The sequence below is a fragment of the Tachyglossus aculeatus genome, chromosome 6 (genome assembly GCF_015852505.1).
Source record: "Tachyglossus aculeatus isolate mTacAcu1 chromosome 6, mTacAcu1.pri, whole genome shotgun sequence".
NCBI classification, from domain to species: domain Eukaryota; kingdom Metazoa; phylum Chordata; class Mammalia; order Monotremata; family Tachyglossidae; genus Tachyglossus; species Tachyglossus aculeatus.
Window position 1 is genome coordinate 19709505 of NC_052071.1, and position 23809 is coordinate 19733313.

Consider the following 23809-nt stretch of genomic DNA (forward strand, 5'->3'; position numbering starts at 1 on the left):
GATAATAATAATAATGATAGCATTTATTAAGCGCTCACTATGTGCAAAGCACTGTTCTAAGCGCTGGGGAGGTTACAGGGTGATCAGGTTGTCCCACGGGGGGCTCACAGTCTTAATCCCCACTTTACAGGTGAGGTAACTGAGGCCCAGAGAAGTGAAGTGACTTGCCTAAAGTCACACAGCTGGCAATTGGCGGAGTCGGGATTTGACCCCATGACCTCTGAGTCTAAAGCCCGTGCTCTTTCCACTGAGCTATGCTGCTTCAAGATGGAGGGGGTGGTATGAGTAAAGGGATCTTGAGCCATACTCCTACTTCTTCTACTACATGACAACTACTGTGTTTGGTAGAACTGATGGTATTTGATATTTAATAAACTTTGCCTATGAGCACTGTCCTGGAATTGCTATTTTCTGTGAAAATCCCAATTTCACCATGAGGAAAGGCTGGGCTCTGGAAGTAGGACCCAAAAGGCTCTTTAAAAGTCATCACATAATCATAATGATAATTACCTCCCTTCTCTGGGATATAAATGAAAAGCCCAAAACAAAACAGAACAAAAAAAAAAGGCAAATGTAATGGATGTTAAATTGGATTCATGTTCTCCCTTAATTGTGTTTATTAGTTCCTCTCCCCAGGAGTGAGAGGTTTCACTGTTTTGAAAACCCAACAGTTCTCAGGGATATGGAGGTAGAGAAAGCTTATTATTGCTTACCAGATAATACAACGTTAGACTTAGGATGGAAGAAAGCTACTTGGATATTATTCTAGAGACTGCTGGGAAATATTGAAAAATGATTCTAAGGTCCAAACAGGCAACCATACAGAAAAGAAGAGAAAAAGGACATGTGTCCTTCATAGATAAGCAGCATGGTCTAGTAGGTAGAGCACAGGCTGGAGACTCAGAAGGACCTGGGTTCTAATCCCGGCTCCGCCATTTGTCTGCTGTGTGACCTTGGGCAAGCAACTTCACTTCCCTGTGCTTCAGTTCCTTCATCTATAAAATGGGGATTAAGACTGTGAGCTCCATGTGGGACAGTGCTTAGTCCATTGCTCTGCACACAGTAAGCACTCAATAAATATGACTGATTGATTGATAGGAACTGTGTCCAACCTGATTAGCTTGTATCTACCCCAACACTTAGAAGAGTGCTTGACAAATACCATCATTATTATGATCATTGTGCTAACATTTGCAGGGCTCTACAAACACCGTCAGTTCAAATCAGGAAATAAACTCCTTCAGGGCAGGGTCTGCTTCCTTCTGTTGTCCTCGCTGCGCATAGTATGTGCTCAAGAGATACCGTTAGTTGATTGAGGGCTATCAAATAGAAAGTGTACCCAAAGTATTTGCACCTCTTTGGCTGCATCAGTTCTATCGCTGCACGATCTAATAAACAAATCCTACATTTGTAACTTGTGAAGGCAAAGCAATCTCACTTACATGGCATGTTGAAGATTAGTTCGCAGTTTAACGTAGCTCATTGCCGCTCTCTCCTGCTGCTGCCTGGCTGCTTCTTCTTGCTGCCTTTGAGCTAGCATCCATGTTACCTGTGTGCTTCAAAGACCAATTTATTCTTGACTTCGAACTTTTCGGATGTAAATATCAAAAGAGGTTTATCAGTGCATCGTGGGCACTTACTTGTAATCAAGTGGGGTTTGATGGTGTTCCGGCTGAATTGGATAGACACCCATGAAACTCTCTTCAGGTCGTAATCTTTTGGGCTCCCTCATAATCGTGGAAGTGAGTTGCGGTGTCTGCATCATAACAGGTGTGGGCATTGATTGTTCTCTGTTCAACCACATACTATCACTACTACTGCTTTCTTCAGCTGCAAGGAAAAGATTAATAATCGGCACATTAATTAAGTAATGATAGTCAAAACAACCCGTTGATGGGGTGCAAGTGAACTGAATAGGGATTTGTTCTATAAATAAAAGATTAACCTATAAAAAAAAGTTTAACTTCTGTCACCAAACGAACCCATCAGCCTTGTATCAACTTCAAATGTTATAAATAATAACTTATGGTTTTGGTTAAGCACTTGTGTGCCAAATACTATAACCAATCATTTGAATTTATTGAGGACTTACTGTGTGCTAAGCGCTTTTATGTATTAAGCACTTGGGAGACTACAATACGACAGAGTTGGTAGACTTTCCCTGGCCACTGATATTTTTGTGGGGGAAATCTATACGATTGGCTGCAGTAATCTTAAAACTAGACATATAACACTTACGGGCACATCAATACCACTCACCCCACTCTGTCGCAAGACTGTAATGAAAGAGTGTACTGAATGCTCCCTGGACATCATAATAATAATGGTATTTGTTAAGAGCTTACTATGTGCCAGGCACTATACTAAGTGCTGGAGTAGATACAAGCAAATCGGGCTGCGCACAGTCCCCATCTCATGTGGGGCTCACAGTTTTAATCCTCATTTTACAGATAAGGAAACAGGCACAGGGAAGTGAAGTGACTTGCCCAAGGTCACACAGCAGACAAGCGGCAGAGCCAGGATTAGAACCCATGACCGTGTGATCCCCGGGCCCATGCTCTACCCACTACGCCATGTGCTCAATGTGCTATATACTAAGGTCTCAGGACCTACGCATCAGAAAAATGTCATGCTGTCTACACACTGGGAGCAATTTCCCAAGGATCACCAGAGAAACTAGAAATACAATGTTCCCTACTGAAAGGGATTCCATTGATCTGTAAACTAGAATCTCTAGCAAGAGCACGCCAACCATTTTGCACGTTTTCCCCCCCGGCCAGCATGTTATAAACACTAATTCTCATATAACTCTTTTGAAATGCTAGGCATATTTCATTTATTCAAATTATACTTCCTATTAAAAATCAAGCACTATTATTTCATCCTAAAGATGAAATAAGTAAAGTCTGAAGTAAAGTAAAGCCTTAAATAAAGTCAGTGATACCCTTTTGCTGTCAGAACCTGTTGTGATAGGTTACAATTATTAACATTCCCATCTAAGAGAAAAGGGAAAGGTGGAAATTCATATGCCAATGAACCCTAAAAGGTCAATGGCTAAAGGTACTGAGAACACGTGACCATATACTGAAATGTAAATTCTGCCCCCGTTATATCCCATATGTGGACCTCAACTGGGAAAAACAATGCTCATCTTGGATGTTTGCCTTTAGAGTGAGAACACTCACTGCTCTGTACCCTAAGTGGCACTGGGGCGATCAAAACCTAAATTCCAGTTCCGGGCCACGCTCCTGCAGAATGACGACAGCATGAGGCCTTAACGCCCCTTAGAAATTCTTCACTTTCAGATGGGCACAAACTCATCAGAACTTCAAAGGTCAAGGTGCATTTCTGTTTCTTAAAATTCATCCGCATTATCTTGTCCCATTTCTACATTCATTTTAGGTTACTGACCTTCCTCTGGAGGGACATTTGCCAAATCCCAACAGAGTGGTTGAAAAATATTGAAACTGCCTTTCAGGTTCCTTCTTGATATCTGTCAGTGGTATTCCCTGAGTGCTTACAGACGGCTTGGGGGAGTGTAACAGAGCTGGTAAGCAAAAACCCTGCCCACAAGAATCCCATAATCTAGTGGCCCAGACTATTAGTACGTGTGATCTGGACCTAAAATTTGGCCTTCATTTCCATTATCATGAATGAGCTGCGATCAGGGTACTCTTGCTCTCTCATACCCTTCATCTAGTTGGTTATTAGTTGTTTGCCACCCAAAGACTAAGCTGTTGGCAGCTGTTTGGGAACCAAAAACAAGCCAACACTTTTCAAAGAGATCACTGGAGTCTAAGCATACAAATACTTATAAAATAATTCAAGAGAAGCAATATGGCTTAGTGGCTAGAGAACCGGCCTGGGATTCAGAAGGACCTCCGCCACTTGTCTGCTGTGTGACCTTGGGAAAATCACCTAACTTCTCTGGGTCTCAGTTATCTCATCTGAAGATTAAGATTGTGAGCCCATGTGGGACATGGACTGTGTCCAACTTAATTAGCTTGTACCTTCTCCAGCACTTAGTACAGTGCTTGGCACAAAGAGAGCACTTAAACACCATTAAAAAAAAGTGGAACTTGACTAATGCAACAAAGATGTGGAAGAAGACAGGTGATGACCAAAGTTAGTAGGAATAGCTGATCGGGGGCTTCTGGCTTGGGGAGGAATTCCTATGGGAAAGCAAACTGATGGGACACTTTGGAGGGACAGAATGGCACTTTAGGGTGCCCAAGGCATCGAACTTCAGATCATCTTTAAGGATGGAAGAGGTAACGTGAATGTCCTTTCTCTCCTTTGTTCTTCCTAAGAGCAAGACATTAGCTGCTATAGGAATGCAGATAAAGCATTAACCTCAATTTACCAAAACCAGACCTTTGGTAATTAACTAAAGATGAGGTATAGAAGCAACATTTATCAGAAACTGTGTACGTTCAAGAAAACCTAACCAAGAAAAAATGGCTAAAACGCACAGAATGAATAGCTTCCAAAAACTAATCATGGCTCTGCTAACATCTTCTACATCATCTCTGGCTTCTTGATTTCATTCTGAGCAACTTTAGGTTAACACCTGTCTTATCTTATTCCGTCGAGTCGTTCCCAACCCATAGTGACACCACAGACACACCTCTCCCAGAATGCATTCGTTCTGGTAGTGTATCCACAGAGTTTTCTTGGTAAAAAAATGGTTGACGATTGCTGCCTCCTGTGCAGAAAACTCAAGTCTCCACCCTCCAATCTCTCCCAACCGCTGCTGCCCAGCATAGGTGAATTTTGACTTGTAGCAGACTGCCTTCCACTCACTAGCACTCCCCAAGCTACGAATGGAATGGTTGGACCTCTGCTTGACTCTCCCTCCCATAGCCACGACCGGTAGAGTCCTGGGAACTCTCCAGGTGCAATGCTGAGACAGGGGGGTTAAAACTTCCCCTGATTTATTTCAAAGGGTACTTGAGTGTAAATAGAACCTATATAAACCACCCTAAGTTACAGAACTTGAAAAATGAATTACAACGACAAATTATTAACATATGTAATGCAGCGGACTTAACGGAGGCTAGGTTTATCAGGAAACTTTTCAAACTAAATTGTACCGTTGAACTCAAAGAGTCATTTCCCACTTCCCCTCCTTAATGTTTGCAGGTACATGTTATCTGGAACCAGTTTGGACATGTCAATATTGCTGACCAAGATGGCATGCCCCTCTTATAAATATATTTTTGCCATTATAGACACAGAAGTGTGCGCAAACTGGACTATGAAACACAGGCAGAATGCATTCAGACTGTGAGTCCCATCAGGGATGAGGCCTGTGTCTGACCTGATTACCTTGTAACTACCCCAGAATTTAGAACAGTGCTTGACACATAATAAGCGCTTGTGGGAAGGGAACAATTATACCAAATAGGTTACATCGTACTCTCCCAGGTGCTCAGTGGAGTGGTCTGCACACAATAAGCACTCAATAAATACAACTGACTGATTGATTAGCAAATACTCTAACAGCAATAGAAAACACATACCCTCAGGAATTTTCCGTTTTCCTGTTGCTGGTTTTGTTTTTTTATTCCTTACAGTAGATCCACGACTACTAATACCACTTATGACTGACATCGTGTCATCATCGCCTCCAGCTAATAAAGAATTCCTGTAAGACATCAAGGGAAGCCACACATCTTCTCTTCGGAGAGACATCTGAAATGTCATGAATTTTTCCAGGTAAACGTACCTGAAGCAGAAAAAACACTGTTACGATATGCACAATGCAGACTTTTCAAAAAAAAATATATCTTCAACTGAAGTGTCAAGGTATAGGATTCCAAATGTACGCTTTATGGTTTAATAAAAGGCAGCAAGTGCTGAACCACCCTCCCTTTAGCACTACTTAAATAGTAACTGCAAGAATACAGTTGCATTCAGTTGCTTGATAAGGATCACACTTCTCTTGTCCTTCAGATGTCACAAGTTTATATATAAAAGTATGCACTGAAAAAGGCATATATTAACACACCTAGCATATGAATACACACAGTCATTGTCAAAGGGGTTCCTAATGAGGCTAAAATAAAGGCATAGCCCACTAATAATAATGATGGCATTGTTAAGTGCTTACTATGTGCAAAGCACTGTTCTAAGCAGTAGGTCATATTGGTCCAATTAAAAGCACTGTGTGTAAATTCACTCACACACAAACACGGTATAGAGTTCTGCACCTGGCAAGAGAGGGAGACTTCATATCTTCATTTGTACCACACATAGTTTGCTATTTGTTGAACTTGCTGTGTTCAAATTTTCATCTACATTTTGGCTGCCAGCTTCATGTAGGTAGTCAAAGCAAATCAACTAAATATAAGAATTTTCAACATACACAAGCACATATGTACATTGAATTCACAAAAAAATTGGTTTATAAGCAGTGTGGGGAACCAACGTGGCCTAGTGGAAAGACCACAGGGCTGGGAGTCAGAGGAACTGGGTTCTAATACGGGCTCTGTATGACCTACAGCAAGTCAGTTCACTTCTCCTGGCCTGTTTCCTCATCTTTCAAAGGAGGATCCAACACCTGTTCTTCCTTAGACTGTGATCTTCCTTAGAATGGGACAGGGATTGGGTCTGACCTGAAGATGCTGTATCTACACCAAGACTTAGTACAGTGCTTGGCACACAGTACAGGCTTAACAAATACCACGTTGTTATTATTGTTATTACTGGCAGGCGAGCTGCATATTCTGAAATCAGTAATCCTGGCTGCTAAAATTAGCAAAAATAAGATCATTTTGGTTACAGAGTAAAACAAATTTCCATAATACTTTGATCATCATCATCATCATCAACCGTATTTATTGAGCACTTACTGTGTGCAGAGCACTGTACTAAGTGCTTGGGAAGTACAAGTTGGCAACATATAGAGACAGTCCCTACCCGTCTAGAGATGATTTGACACCCCACCCCCATAAAAAACCCTCTCCCAAAAGATGACATGGAGAAGTAATATCTTGTTTTGAGAATGGGTTTGTTTGCTTCGGGGGTTGGCAACTGGAAGTGTATGGTGGCACCCTTTGTTTGATGCTCTTAGCACACTGCTTTCTAAGTGCTCGTATCTACATGGACCAAACTGGAGAAGGGTACAAGACCTAAAGACGCATCAGAAGAACCATCCAGCAGACTCTGAGTCCATGGACCAAATCAAGCCACACTACGGCCAAGCCCAACCCCAACATTCCCTCAGCTGAATTTTAAACACATGTGGGAGAAAAGTAACGACGAAGATGAGGTGCTGCCAAAGATCTTGGCTAAAGTATGTCATCTCAAGACTGCATGGACGGTTCCAGGGATGAGTGTTCATTCTTTTCAATTCCTAGAAGACTATGTATTGTCGTACTGTGTGTACGACAATAGTGTTGCATCAAAATACACTGACTGACTACTGAATATTCCGAAAAAGTTCATGCTTCCCCCGAAGTGCTTAACAATATACCAAGGAGTAAATTTAGGCACAGGAAGAAACAAGTGGCTTCCAAGGCCTTCTGAAATACACCGCCTCCAGGATACCTTCAGCAGTTAATTTATCATGTCCCCACCTATATCCCTCAACTCTCATATCAGCATTTTTGCACCTCTGAGCACTCAAGTACCCACAACCCCTCAGAGTACTTCTGTAAATCCAATGCACACTAATAGTTCCTCCTACTAGTAATTTGCTTTACTGCCTAACTAGATTGTACGATTCTTGAAGGCAGGGACAATGCCTACTAATTCTACCGTACTCTTTCAAGTGAATATTCCAGTCCTCAGCACACAGTTAGTGCTCAACTAATACATAGGATCGATTGATTGGGCTCCTCAGTTAATATTCTAAATGATAAACTATTCAAGTACATTTTGATAGCTCTGAATCCCTGGAATTCCTATTCCTTCAGTTACTGGAGAAATTTATGTTGCAAAAACAATACTGACACTTGGATTAGCTTTACAAAAGTTAAAAATAAATAAATAAACGGTATAACTTCTATTTGGGGATTTCATATTTAAATAACAAGTACGTAGATTTCCAAGTTGGAAAAGTATCTAACAAATACTTACACTGTTCTTTTATCTTGCCGGAGTAGTTTGGAAGAGAATTCACTCAGAATATCAAGAAATGCCAAGTTTAGAGGTGGGTGGCTCTCACCTTGAGGATTAGGTTCTTTAAATGCAAATTCTATGCCATCTCTAAGGAAAAAAAAACAGATATTAAAAAAGATAAATACACTTCAATTTAGGAGATAATTAAAGTGGAATAAGTGAATTAAACTTTGGGTGGTCGCACACTAGACGTATTTTAATGCTACTGTCCTCGTCAATGTACGTTTTGACATTTTCTCTCTTTATTGCTTCACTCTTCTAACCCATAGGCTTCCATTAGGTTTTTGTCAAATAGGATATGGTTCAGCTGCTGACAGTTTAACTAAAAAAGCAACTGCTCATTCAATTTAGGTATGATGTAACACCCAGATTTCTACAGTCCTCCAAATTTCCTGGAGACTGAACTATCACAGAGAAAATGAACATTCCAAAAATTTTCAAGATAGAAAAAACTATTGGGGTAATTCAGTCACAGAAATGGACAGGCACTTTTTTGGGAAAACCTGTATAGTACAATACAAAGAATTAAACTGGGTCTCCTCAACTTACATTGAAGAATTTTACATTACTCAATCAATGGTACTTATTGCGTGCTTACAGTGTACAGAGTAACATGCTGAGCACTTGGGAGAGTGCAATACAAAAGAATTCATAAACACATTCCCCTGCCCACACAAGCTCACGGTCTGCATTACCTGAACAATTAATCGTACTCCCTTCCAAAAAAAAAATCACCCTCCCCTCCCCCTTCTGAAACAATTCACGACCATCAAGATAAAAAGTAGCAAATGCTATTTGCAAATGAAATATGTGGTAATTACTTGTGTAACATGGCAATGGCTTCTCTTGTTTTCAACTGATCAAGTCCAAATGTTAAAGCAAAACGCCGAGCAAGTTCTTTTATACCACTGAATGTTGGTGACGACCTGTCAAAATTATACCCATTTTCCTGTATCATCTCATTGAACAACTGTTGGAATTAAAAAGAAATGTATCACGTTGTTATCGATACTTACAAACGCATTACTTACACCGTCACAATACATATTTTAGAAACGATGTAAAGTAAACCTATTAGGTTATTTTTTTATTGTTGTGTACAAAGACTCACTTCACATTTACAGGGAGCAGCTCTGAATAGCAACAAATTAAAGCTGAAATAATCATTTTCTTTAAATGAGAAAATCCAGAGAGAGAGAATGGTTCATTTATCTCTTCATCTAATGACAAGGGGCCTGAAGTAAAATCTAGTGATTTCTGCCCTCAATCCAGAATGCACATTAAAGTAAAATTAATGCCTTTAATTTTTAATGCTACTTTTTTCAGCTCAAGAATTTGTAATGGAAACTCTCTGAATCATACTTATCTACAGGACAAAAAATTTCAATAAAAAGGACCTATTCATAGCTATAAACTTGGAACTGCTATGGGTACTACTCTGGTTTATATTTTCAGTTATGAAAGTCATCAAAATCAGTCGGAACAGGATGTGTTTCAAAAAAAAATTATCAACAACTCTGACAAAGCCCTTAAATACTTAGATAAATTTTCTAAAACACTAACATGGTCAATAATCTTACCTGTTGTAAACTGAGTATAAGTGTCTTTGCACACTGGATTTTATCTATCTGCCTTGTTTTGCTCATTGTTTCCTTGATAATATCGCCGTAGTCATTATAATACTAGAAAAAATATAAATGTGTGTTTTTAAAATATATCTACTACAAGTGTTCAGAAAGAAGTACATTTACTCAGGACCCAATCAACATTTTCCATTCCTAGGAAGTAAGGAACACTATGGAAACCATTTCTAGGAAATCAACTGAATGTGTTCTCATGCGCAGTACAGAAATTTGAACGACTAGTATTTTCATAAGCTATTTAATTTGAGTTACTATTCCTTAACAGCACAAAAGGATAAAGCAGCAGCAATTCACTTACTCCTTTTCCACTGGAGAAGAACTCAATTATAATTAACAAATGGAAACCAACAAGCTTAGTCAGGAGCTCTTCCTATAGAGAAGGACTGTTCTGAACATTAGATAAGTTGATTGCTTTCTGTACTGCAAATAGACTAAGCAGAATCATCACGGGGGTAATACAAATGACGAATCTGATAGATGGGGATCTCCCATTGTAACAAAAATAGTTCAGGTCTATTCTAAATAGTTTTGTATAATTTATGAAAATAGGAACAAAGTATCCAACTAGTCAAACCACATACAGAAATAGAATTTGAGAGAATTTGATAGTCATCAGTCATACTAAAAATAAATGAACACAACTGCACATGCTTTACCTCATACTTAATAAAAACTTTATGCCTTGACAAACCACAAAAATGGGTTCACACAATTTTTGAGTTTACCTTCATGTATTGCTTGAAAATGTCTGCAGCAGTGTTCATTTCTACCACAGTGTAAACAATTAGTTTACAAAAAGCGGCGAGTAAATTTCTTCTCTTGTGCAATGCTTCAATCTTACTGGCCTCATCATCCTGCTGTCCATCTGGAAAAAAGTTCCAAATATTAAAGTAACTCAGTTCACTTCACTTTCTTACTAAGGTCACCCAATACATTGGATTCAACTCCAAAACCTGAGAAAAACTTCCAGTGACTCAAAAAACTGAGTCAAGTCCTTTTTCTTTCTAGGAATACATTCAAACAGCTATTTCAAGAAAAGCTCAGGAAGTGGTCACTAACACTCCAAAATACTAAAATACCAAAAGTTGCATCTTATTCCCCAAATACATTCCAAAATAAAAGGAAGTTTAGTGGTTTGGTCATTCTGGAAGAGCTGAGCCTCTCAGCACCATCTATTCCCCCTCCTTGGGACCTAGGAAGACTAGGGACATGTGAGGGGAAACAGAAGCACATTAAAAAAAAAAAAAACTAAAAAACAAAACAAAACTATACATTCTGCCAAAGTGAATGAAAGGGCATGCTATAAGATCAAGCTTGGTAATAATAATTCATAATTGGGGTGTTTGTTAAGTGCTTACTATGTTCCAAACACTGTGCTAAGTGACAAAGTAATCAGGTCAGACATAGTCCCTGCCTAGACATGGAACTCAGACTAAGCAGAAGGGGTACTGAATCTCCATTTTACAGATGAGGAGACTGAGGAACAGAGAAGTTAAGTGACTTGCTCAAGGTCACCTACGTAAGGAGAGCTAGAGTGATTGAGCGTGTCCCCATCCCTGTGGAGACTCCAGGTAATGAATTTTTTTTTTTTCAAAATTTGGGTTTGTGGTGTCTGACCCTGTCTTCTGCATGATTTTTTTCATGCATCCCATTCAAGTTTATCTACCTCAACTTGTCACTGTGCACATGTGCATTGGTGGTAGTTGGTTACCTGTTTATACATTTCTGCTTGTGTTAATGTATTTTTACTTTTGTTAGTCCTCTCAAACTTACTATACGGCAAATGACTTTGCCACCAGTGAAACTTCCTATAGCACTAAGTGCTTTCCACAGCAGGCTTCAATAAATGGTGTTACCTCAATGGATGAGTTTCAAGTACACACGAAGAAGGAGAACAAACATAGTGCTACCCAAGTTTTGCCTTCTCTAGTTCAACTGAGGGGTCTTTATATAAGCCCAGGCTTAATAAAGAAACTTCAACAAACAAATCTTCAGGTTTGCCTTCAAAATTTTGAACGAATTCACCACTGCTTATCCAACCTCTGTATATTTGATTTTTGTTTTTCCATCTCTAATGTTGGTGTGAAAAGGCATACTGGATAAGTAAAATATTTTGCTATATAAGAACTATTTAATCACCGGATGTCTGAAGAGTGCCACTAATATATAAAAGTACAGCAAGTTCAAATTAAAGTTTGGGAATCAATTCACATTTTCATCACTATTTGAGAGCTAAAACCTGGAAAGAACTCAAATAAACCCTTCAAAATGCATTCCCTTACCTGCACTATTGTTGTCATCATCCTGGTCGATGAAGACATGATCCAGAATGAAGCTGAGCAGTTCTGACTGTAATGAAGAATCGGGAGTGTATACTAGTGGCTCCAACATATCACGCCCTCCTGACATAATCTGGTGGCTGAATATCATCAACACATCACAAAGAATAGTGAAGGCCTGTATGAAAACGTTAAGAAAACAATATTTAAGAAAAATAAAAGATTTCTAAAACCACCTCCTCCACAGAAAAGTTTTATTTGTAATGAGACTGAAATGAAAAATGGCTATCTGTACCTTAAACTACCTTTAAAAGAATTAATGATGAAAACCAAGTTTTGATTAACATTATTGATTCCCTGCACACTTTCCCCTGCAATAGGAATTCACTGAAAGAGAATGTAAAGGGGGTTTTTTTTGTAAATAAGTTAAATGAATGAAATGTAAACCGCTATAAAAAATGTCCAGATTTTGGACGGTAACAAAATACCCATAAAGCTTCTGATCTGCAGTCATAAAAGTCCAGAAAGGGGGAACTGGGCAAAGGACCTCACAGGAGAGGAAGGACATGAACAAGGAGGACAACTGACACAAAGCTGTAGAAAGAGAAGGGGGAAGACGTTGGAGACCAAAAACCTCAGTGGATAGTTCCAAAGTCTGCAGGTTCAATTGGTTACTTCTCAGGCCCCTGAATAACATTTCCCAAGAATAGCACAAGGCTATAGGGAGTGCTCATCTACACCACTCAGCACATGATAACTCCAAGTAACTTGAGGAACTCTAAACTGAGCCTCTGGATGTGGCAGAATCATTCATTTATTCAACTGTATTTACTGAGCGCCTACTGTACTAAGTGCTTGGGAAAGTACAGTACAACAATAAAGTGGCAATTGACAATAAAGTACAATAATTCCCTGTCCACAATGATCTTACAACCTAGAGGAGGGGAGACAGACATCAATACATAGAAGTTACAGATATGTAAGTGCTGTGGGGCTGGTAGGGTGCTACAAATCTGCTGCCTGACCAGAAAAGGGCCATGGACTGCAAAGCATTTAGGCAGATTGAAGACACTGGATTTGATCTGGCTCTGGGGCCGGGTTACAACACATGCAAGACAAGTGCTTAATACGGTTCTCTCAATGCCATCGGCGCTCAATAAATACCACCGGTTAACTATGTAAAATGACACACGGCAATGTCCAGCAACCCTAAACCATATCAAAACAAGGCAAGCGGAAGAAGAGGGATAAAGGAGGCTGAAGAAGGCTGCAGAAAGTGCAGTGGGTTCAAACCTAGCCTATGCCCGGTACGTACAGGGGTATTGAGTGGAGATTATTTTGGATCTGCAGGTATCTGTGAGACTTGAAGAGCAGGAATTTGAGGGCTTTTCAGGAAAGCAAGAGGATACTGTTTAAATATCTCAATCGGTGTTCACTGAGTGCTTACTGTGTGCAGAGCACTGTACTTAAGTGCTTGGGATCTACACAGTGTTTCTCTCAATAAACACGACTGACTAATTGAAATAGCACTGTTGATTCAGACATGGCATTACAGCCTTAAGACAACTTCCAATCTAAACTGGGTGACATTGCACATGATTCTTACAGAAGGAGGAGTTTTCCTTCATTGTGTCAGGCTGGTAATTTGCCATGGCTTAAAAAAAGAAGTAAATTAACCTTGAAATAAGAAATTATCTAGTTTTCTCACATGACAAAAGGACGGAAATGATCTAACTGAAAAGGAAAAGGAGCTATTTGAAAGAGAGTAGCAGAACATGAGTAGTATATGAATTATCCCTTTGACAACAAAACCAAGTTTTGTGTAAAGTTGTAAATAACTTTAATAACATGTTACATTTTCATTTAATGAAATCACTTTAAAAATTTTTACTAATGACAAAAACGACAAAATTAAATTACAAACCTGTTCTTTAACAGCAGTATTCACGTTGGTCAAGTAATGCTGACAAATTTGACAAAACACCCTCATCTGTTTCTTTAAACGCAGCAAGTCCTCCTTTAAAAAATAATAGAAGTTGACTAACTAGGGAAGTATCTAAAATAATTACGGTAGAAAACAAAAGCAACATTTCTTACTTCCTTCACACAAACATCAACACCCTACAAGTGTGTTTCAGGCTCAATTAAAAAGAAAAACCACATTCGGCATTGTCGCTTATTCTGTTTGAATTTTCAGATCATAACTATATATTTCTAGAATTTGTCTTTAGAAGTTCTGTCACATCTTTATTATGTTCACATAATCACCCAATCACCACCCTCCCTGTAATCTGAGAGAAAGAAAAAAAATGATGCATGTTTTTAATGAACAAATCTCATCAAAACTATAGCCTAAAAAATATAAAAGATTTACCTGGCTCATGCCCAAAGGACTGTCAAGTCCAATCGGGAAGAAAAGGGCTAATGTCTGTGGCAGTCTTTTCAGATTGCTAGTTGTTCATGACAAACAAAAATGTACCCCAGATGAGTAGTCAAGATAGCTAATTTCATTTATGTTCTATACCTCTGCTATGATGGGCCGATAAATTTCTTGAATCCAGGCTATAACATGATGTAGTGGCTTTTAGAATATGCAGTTTTTGTATTTTACCTTTTATTAAATCATAAGGTCCTAAAATATTCCCATGGGCCTCAATAAAGCATACAAGTGCCAATGTTACCATAAAGCTACTAAGACTGATCTTATCCTAATTTGTTCCCATACTTACTTCTCAGAAGATTTCATACGCAGAAAGTTTCAATCGGGTTTGACTATACTAATTCTTTGAAAGCAGATTTTCTGCTCAAACTTTAAATTTTAAAATACATCCAATTGACATTAGGTTACAAACAATGTAATGTCAGGACATACCTGATCTGTTTGGCAGCAGTAGTTAACATGGTAAAATCATTTTTTTAACTTTTGAAGTTTTACGACCAACTCTCTAAAAGGTTCATTTCCCACATTCAACTAACATAATAATTTGTTTTAAAGAGTTACCTGCTTAAGTCTGCTGATGGAGGATTTTACTATCCTAACCTTTGTTTCTATCCTAACCTTTGTTTTTTAAAGGTACATCACTTGCACTAACACACTTAAAAGTTTACACAATTTTTTTCACAAGAAAATAAACCAGGGTCAAATTCCAATATGACAAACTTCAAAAACTACTGCACCACTGGCTGTTTTTGAAAAATATGAGATCTTTTTGAATAAGGGTGATTGGCTCACACAGTTTTATGCAGGAGGATTTATGAATGGATAAGCAGACGGTATTTACATTCACCACTGTATCCCTGAAAACAATGCCATGTTGCAATTTGAACTCTTCCAAGTAAGTTTCCCATCACATTTACCACTATCTTCAATGTCTCCACAAGCTCACAAGCCACATTACCTTTGATTCCTTGCTCTCTTGAAACTCTCACATTCAGTATGTCATTAAATCCTGTCAGTTTTTCCTCTCCAACATTTTCTATATCCACCCCTTCATTCCCCTCAACACTGTAAGCTCATTGTGGACAGGGAATGTATTTGCCAACTCTCATGTTGTACTCTCCCAAGCACATACTACAGTGTTCCACACATAGTAAGCGTGTGATAAATACCACTGATTAACTGACGTATGTCTCCCTCATTACAGTGTAGACTCCTTGTGGGCAGAGAAAATTCTTGTGCATCTTTTTTTTTTTTACTTGGTAGCCAGAAGGCATTCAACAAATACCATTCTCAATCCCTATGGCCACATCCCTGTTCCAAACACTCATCATACTCCCAATACACAAATGTATAGGTTTCTCTTCAATCAGTACTTTTTCTGCCTGAATCACTTTCTGACAAATTCCATTAGCATGTCTCTCCACTATTAAAAAACTTTCAACAGTAGCCAATACTCCATCTAACAGGAAGAAACCCCTGACCAGTGGTTTTAATGTACTTCTTCAGACCTCTCCCCTTCTTACTTTATCCACTATCATCTTCCACTTCACCAAAACTCACACTTTAAGCATGTTTGTTACACTGGATTAAATGGTTACAAATCTAATTTGGTATCTTAATCGGAAGGATTTACAAATACAAACATGAACTTCCATCATGTCAAATAGAATAGTGCTTTGCACATAGTAAGCGCTTAATAAATGCCATCATTATTATTATTATCAGAGGCAGAGACATGTGGGGCAGAGACCATTTATCAAAAGGTCCATGGGTAATTAAAAATGATAATAAATTAAGATGTGTTTCAACTAAATGATTTCTTCCCTGGTGTTGCAGCATGCATTCTTTCGTGTGTGTTCTCTTTAGCGCGCACGTTCTCTCTCTCTCTCCCTCTCTCCCTCTCTCAAAAAGAGTATGGTTAGGAATTCCAGGTGTGATAAGAATAGCAACCACACACTTTCACTTTGGGACTTCCAAATACACATGTTCCTTGTTCCATATTCTAAGACTTCCAACTCTAGCAGGGGAAAGAAAGAAATGGCCATATAGTCTGATGCTGGAAGAGTAAAAAGTCTTTAGTTGTCGATTCAGACCAGCCTCTTCTCTCTTGCTGCACTCCATGATCCACTCAGTCAGTGTGTCAGAGTCACCGACAGCTCGGTCGGTGAATCAAAAGATGAAATGGAGCCTGTAAGCTTAAATTTACAATAGAAAACACTAATTATGCTAAAAGATTTACACCAATTTAGTTAGGATACTGTGGGAAATAGTATGGTCTAGTGGAAAGACAGCATGCTTGGGTGTCAGAGGACTGAGGCTCTAATCGTGGCCCTGGGCGACCTTGGGCAAGCAGCTTAATGCTCCAGGCCTCAATTTCCTCTTCTACTAAATGGGGATAAAATACCTGTTCTCTCTCCCTTTGTAGACCGCGAGCCCCAAGTGGGACAGACCCTGTGACGGGGCTGGTTTTCTTGAATCTACCCACCAAACATCCTAATGTGAATCTGGCATATTATTATAATTCTATGTATAATCAATTGTGCAAGTGATTACGTCCCCTGATTGTCCATCAGTATTTTCACTTCTAGAATCTGCTCCTTCCTCTTCATCCGAACTGTTACCTCGCTGACTCAAGCGCTTATCACAGGCCACCTTTGCTACTGCATCAGCCTCCTCACTGACCTCTCCAACTCCTATCTTTCCCCTCTCCAGTCCAGGCTTCACGCTGCTGCCCAGATCACTTTTCTAAAAAAAAACCCCAAAAATACAGTCTACAGTTCCCCTATCCTCAAGAACCCTCAGTGGTTGTGCAGTCACCTCCTCATAAAACCTAAACTTCCTATCATCGTGGGCTTTAAAGCACTTCATCAGCTCGCCCCCACCTACTCTACCTCGCTGACCTCCTCCTACAACCCTATCTGCACACTCCACTCCTCTAATGCCAAACCACCTTCAGTAGCTCCACCTCATCTCTCTCACCCACTCTCGACACCAAGCCGATGTGCTCGCGAGGGCCGGGAACTCCCTCCCGTTTCCCTATCTGACAGCCCACCACTCTCCGGTCTTTCAAAATGACCCTAAAAATCACACCTCCTCCAAAAGGCCCTCCCAGACTGTGCCCTCATTTTCCCTTCCCTCTGCATCAACTACACATTTGGTTGTGTAGCAGGTAAGTACTTTGACACTCACCTTAGCTCCTTACACTGAAAAATGGGGCTTCAATACTTTAATCCCTCCACTCCAGAATGTGAGCCCCAGGTGGGACAAGAACTGTGTCTGACCTGACAATCTTGTATCTGTTTACCCCACCGCTTATGTACATACCCTTATAATTTGCTATTTCTCCATCTGTAACACCTTAATGTCTGTCTCGCCCTATAGAATTTAAACTCCTTGTGGGCAGGGATCGAGTCTGCCAATTCTGTGGTACTGTACTATCCCAAGCACTCAGTACGATGCTCTGCTCATAATAAAAACTCAGTAAATACCACTGAATGATTGATGCCTGTCTCCCTCAGGGTGTATTCTCCTTAAGGGGAGGGAACGTATCTTGTGCTTCTTTACTTAGTAACACACATACCATTATGACCATTCTGCTTTCAGAAGGTAAGATGGGGAAAATATTATCTGAACATTCTGGGGCTGCCACTTTATAACCAGCTTACTTGACTGACTAGTGTTAAGAAAATTATCTACAATACGCAATTGTATATTATGTAAGATGCATATGACAGATAGGATTTGATGTGTGCCTACACAAGGGCAGGGGGATGGGAAAAGTCATTTCCAGAAGAATCATTCAGTTGTGTTATTTTAGAGAACCAGCACAGCCTAACAGAATAAACATGAGTTTAGGAGTCGGGAGACCTGGTTTCTAGTCCCGGCTCGGCCACTTTGCTGCCGTGTGACCTTGGGCAAAGGTCCTAACGTCTCCGTATCTCAGGTTTCTCACCTGAAAAATGGGGATCAAGGCTTTGATCCCTTCACCCTAGATTGTGAGCCCCATGTGGAACAGGGACTGTGTCTGACCTGACAATCTTGCATCTATTTACCCCAGCGCTTAGTGTAGTACTTGGCACACGGAAAGTGCTTAACAAATACCATTATTTTTTATTATTGTCTCAGTTATCTGAACTAGCAAGACTGAGGTTAAATTAGATAAGACAAAAATACTGGATTTGAGAATCACAAAATACACAAACTCAATCTTATCTGGTTATCTAAATTCCTCCTGTGCCTGCAGCTAAATTAGCTACACATAGGATTAAGTTTTTGGTTCATTTAAACAGTATTTTGAACAAAATAAGGTTATTCAAACCAGCCTCGGTCTGGAAAAGAGATATTTGGATAATCATGTTCTAACGATAATTCGGATAATCATGTTCAAAGGTCTCAAATAACATAATACCATCTAGAATCTTTTTTCCTAAAAATTCAAAGCACTAGTACTACCATCATCTTATTTTTCCTAAATACATTCTTGTAAGAGGTTCAATAGGTTGGAGGTTGATACTAACTTAATTTTGTATTTAGAGAAATTGAGACAAAGAGGTTAACCACGTGCCCGCAGTTACTCCGTGAGTTAGGACTGAAACCCAGGTTTCCTAAATCCCAGCAGGGTTATTTGTTCTATCAGCGAGCAGTAATCTTGGGTGCTTCCATATTTCATTTAATTATATGTCATGCACTCCTGAAAATACCCTGAATGTCAATTATGAGTCAAGCCATTTTTTGCGTAATGGCCCATAAAAATATTATGACCAACCAAAACACCCTCCTATCCAACATCTCCAGCCAGACTATTAACACACGGGTTCAAACCTTTGTTATATCACAATGATCTCATTTTCATCTTGTGGTAAAATTTATAGATATTATCTACTTGGTTTTCCTATCTCCGCACTTTCCATCTCCAATCTGTACTACCCACTGCTGCCCCGATCATCTTCTGGAAGAGTTGCCCCTCTCACAATTTCCCTCTCCTCTATTCCTGCCAAAGATTTCCCATTTCTGTCCGCATCAAGCACAAACTCCTCATGGTCGGCTTCAAGGCTCTCCTCCAACTCCCCCAATTTTGCACATAAGCCATCAACCACTACTTCCCAAGCTAGCTCTCTTCTTTGCTCCCATGGTAAGCTACTTGTACCTCCCGCTCAACTCTCCCATCTCCATGCCATCGCTCATGTTGCTCCACTTGGCTATACAGTCAAGCTCTCCTAACCCAAAAGACTACAAGTTTTGTACATTCAAGCCCTCCTAAAATACCATTTCCTCAACTCCCAACACCCTGAGTCACATTAGCCACCTGCAATCTCTAGCACTTATATAAATATATTTACTTATGCTCTCCTTGGGAACTTACAAATATATGTGTAACTATATACTACTGCAGATTCGATTATTCATTCTGTTCACCCCATTTGTAAATATTATTATGCCAGTCTCCCCAACTGGCGTGTAATCGCCTTGCTGGCAGGGAATATGGCTTGTGCTTCTGTTGTAGACTCCCAGTCAAGCCTCGTGCCTTTGGAATACTTTGAAACTAAAATGATTAGGAAGGATTATGTTATGCACATGGTATAAATTTTACCATGAGGGTACTAGAGAAGCTGCATGTCCTAATGGACAAAGTAGGGTCCTGGAAATCAGAAGGACCTGGGTTCTAATGCTGGCTCTGCCACTTGACTGCTGTGTGACTGGGCAAGTCACTTCACTTCCCTGTACCTCAGTTACCTCATCTGTAAAATGGGTATTAAGACTGTGAGCCCCATTTGAGACAAGGACAGTGTCCAACCTGATTAGCCTGTATCTACCTCAGCACTTACTATAATGCCTGGTACATAGTAAGCACTTCATAAATACCATAAATAATAATAATAATAAAAAGACTTAGACTGTGTTCAATTTGATTAGTAGGAGCTTAACAAATGCCATAAAAAATGTTAACAACAAATGGTGATACTGTAATGTGGGGTAGTCCATTTAAATACTGTAATTTTTTTAACTATGAAAGGCTCAGATGGCAACTATCTTGCCCCAGCTCTTCCACTTCACTTTGTCTATACCTTTTCAAGGGATCTGAAGAAAGCAGCAGTGGAATCCAGGGAATGATGAGGTAATGACCCTCAACTGCATACCCAGTGCCACCTTAGAGAAGGAAGCTGGCAGCCCTGTGGAGCTATCTTATGGCAAAAGGGGTAAAAGCAGGGAGGTAACGCTGATTTTAGTGGTGTTGACCCTAAGGACCTGCCTTTGGGACTTTTCCTGAGCCCAAGGGGCAGGTGTGGCCTCCCTTCCCAAATCCAGGGCAGCTGACCCATCTGACCTCACAACACTGTCCTCCAAACTTCATGCTATTCCGACGTATTCCTTATGCCAGCTCATAACTGCAGTGCAGAAAAATGGAGCCCATCTTTTCATCCACAAACGAGCATTACGGTTACATACAATACAATGAATCACAAAATCATGGTTTTTTTGAAAAGACGAAATAGCTTCTGTTTTTAAATTAAATCACACTAAGGCATTTTATTTTCTTGAACAGGACCTGAATCACTTATGTACTAAAAATGGGAAAATCCTCCTTGGAAAATCGTGCCAGGTTTAATTGCAGTGAATGGTGGTAAAACAATGAATAGCAATTAGATTTGAACAGACTTACTTTTAAGTGGTTAACATGATATACCTACGACTGTCTAACACTACTGGCGCACAACATACCTTTGTGGAACTGCTTTCAGTAATTTTTGCTAGCTGCCAAAGGATTACATAGTGGGTACACTGCAGTGCATGAATGACAATCTGTAATTTAAAAAAAAAAGTGATTGCGATTAAAGGACAAGACTATTCATTTATCTGTAACAAGCACACAAATTTCAGATACAAACCTGCTCAGGCATGTCGCCATTTTCAATACCGGTTTTCAACAATTTGTAATTGCAACCAAACAAATCCCATCTTGAAAGATCATGGGCACTAAAAAGGAACAGAAAGTTTAATTAATTTCGAACTTAATACATTAAGTGTAGGGCTCTAATACATTAAGTGTATTAGACTTTGCTAACTTTGATAACTAAGCTTTCAATAATTACACCAAAATTACCCACAAAGATACAATTTCCCCCAAAGACACATCAGAATAAATTGTTTAATGACACTTTTTCCACGTTGACTAATTCAAAATTTAACTCATTCAAAATTTAAAGTGACTTCTCCTCCAAGATGCTTCCCCTGACTAAGCGCTCATTTCCACCACACCCCATGCCCTAAACCCTTCTCTCTGTGTCACATATGTGCTCAGATCAATACCCCTTAAGCAACTGACGTTCACCCCGTCCTTAGCCACACAGCACAAATGTACATATCCATACTCACCAATATACCCCCGACTGTAATGAATTGTACTGTCTGTCTCCCCAGCTACAATGTAAACTCCTTGTGGGAAGGGATTGTTTCTCTCAACTCCATTATATATTGTACTTCTCCCAAGCAATTACTCAGGTGCTCTGCACACAGCAAGTGCTCAATAAATACCACTGCCTGATTTATTATTGCTTAATGCTCTGCACATAATAAACGCTCAATAAATATGATTGAATGTAAGAATGAATGAAATGTATTTGTTTCCTCTCCAACTCCCAAGTGAGAAAGAGCATGGGACCGGCAAGTAGGAAACCTGGGTTCTAACCTTGGCTCCGCCACTTGTGTAACTATGGTCCCTTTATAAATCTCTGCCTCGGTTTCCTCATTTTTAAAATGGGGAATCGATACCTGTTCTCCCTCCTCCTTTAATTGCGAGCCCCATGTGGGAAAGGGTCTGCCAAAATAAAAAAAGTGAACTACCCTTTTAATATAAATGATCTGAAGATTTAACTTACTTGTGAAAAGCAGTGATCCTTTTTAATGTTGACAAAACCTGGTAAGCATCATCTTCATCAGGTTCTTCACCCTATTAATAATGTTATAACAGAGTATCGGGTATTAACACATTACATTACAAAGAAAACCAGTTCCGTAAAAGCAGTGACAATCTTAATACACAAAAACTCCAGATACTTTTGATGACTTTCAGTACTTCATCAAGAAAGCAAAAATCAGATGTTCCAAATCCCCACGACAATAAAACCCCACGTGACATCTAGCTATGTTTGGGGGAGAAAAAGACATTGTGGAACTATGTTTTCTGAAACATTTAAGTCAACAGAAACATTAAGTTTAGGTCATCGAGTCCCGTTTTCCCCTTGGATGTCTAAACTTAAACCTCACAATATGAGAGATAGTGTTTTCCTAAAATTCTCATATAATTTATGTGGAAGCAGATCGTCTCCTACCAAAGCACTGCAGGGGTTTCGTGGAAAAGTGCTACATAACCGTCCTCAGAGCTGTTACAGGAAAGGCATGTCAACTTTCTATTTTGAGTCCAGGGCCAAGCTTGGGACAGAATACTAAATGAATGGACACGGCAAAAAGAATGAGGGGGACCAGGGTATCAGGACACTGTTTCTAGTCCCAGCTTTGCCAATGACCTAGACTTTGTGACTCAGTTTCCTAATCTCTCAAATGGCAAGGGGGAGGGAAACGGGACCCCCTACCTATTTCTTAGATTGTGAATCCTATATGACCCAGAGCCTGTCTCGAATATTCTATCACCCCAACAGTTAGCCCATTGATTGGGACCTAGCTGGTGATTACTTTCATTACTGCCAGTATTATCAGGGAAGAAAAGCGGGCAGGGTGTGGAGAGAGGAGGAAGAAGAAGAGAAGAGGAAGCCGTCTGGAACTGTGGCCAAAATTCTTTAAGCCCCAGGGAGCAGCTCGGTTTCCTCAGCCTTCTCCAACCTGGGGTTATTGGTATTAGCCAAGGGACAGTGGCTTGGATCCTAGCCTGGGATGGGCTAGCACAGCCAGAACAGTTAGTTGTTGGGTGTGCTGCAACAGTACTTATGTTTCTCTGGGGTCCTTTTAAGCAGCCCAGCAGTTTGATGAACACAACGCCATCCCCACAAGGGCCGGGGATACGGTAGGCATCGTGTGCTGCCAGAAGGGCAGCAAGACGTAGAGCCAACGTTTCCGGATGGCACCGGCCCCTTCCTGACTCCAAGGGGCCCAGGGTACAACCTACAACGACTTGCCCTACCCAGGAAGCGGTAAGTGACGCCAAACCTAGCAGAGGAATAGTGTATCAGCCTCCTTGCTGACCTCCCTGCCTCCTATCTCTCTCCACGTCAGTCCGTACTACAGTTCTCTACATATGTGTTCAGTCCACGTTTCCCCACTCCTCACGAACCTCCATCCACCTCCACATCAAACAGAAACTACTTACT

At 40.0% G+C, this 23809-nt stretch overlaps 1 protein-coding gene across 4 annotated transcripts in view; it reads right to left on the reverse strand.

The window, feature by feature from the left end:
* STAG2 (stromal antigen 2) overlaps positions 1–23809 on the reverse strand; it is a 152856-nt gene that overhangs the window by 13769 nt on the left and 115278 nt on the right. For 3 of the 4 annotated variants that reach the window (XM_038748533.1, XM_038748534.1, XM_038748535.1), the window contains 12 exons: positions 22364–22434; positions 21374–21461; positions 21207–21287; positions 13971–14063; positions 12050–12224; positions 10493–10632; positions 9705–9806; positions 8946–9094; positions 8083–8211; positions 5523–5728; positions 1641–1830; positions 1443–1556 (listed from right to left, as the gene is read on the reverse strand). In XM_038748533.1, the coding sequence (XP_038604461.1) occupies positions 1443–1556; positions 1641–1830; positions 5523–5728; positions 8083–8211; positions 8946–9094; positions 9705–9806; positions 10493–10632; positions 12050–12224; positions 13971–14063; positions 21207–21287; positions 21374–21461; positions 22364–22434 (1538 nt within the window). The remainder of the gene's footprint in view (positions 1–1442; positions 1557–1640; positions 1831–5522; positions 5729–8082; positions 8212–8945; positions 9095–9704; positions 9807–10492; positions 10633–12049; positions 12225–13970; positions 14064–21206; positions 21288–21373; positions 21462–22363; positions 22435–23809) is intronic. The other variant, XM_038748536.1, reaches the window with a different exon arrangement.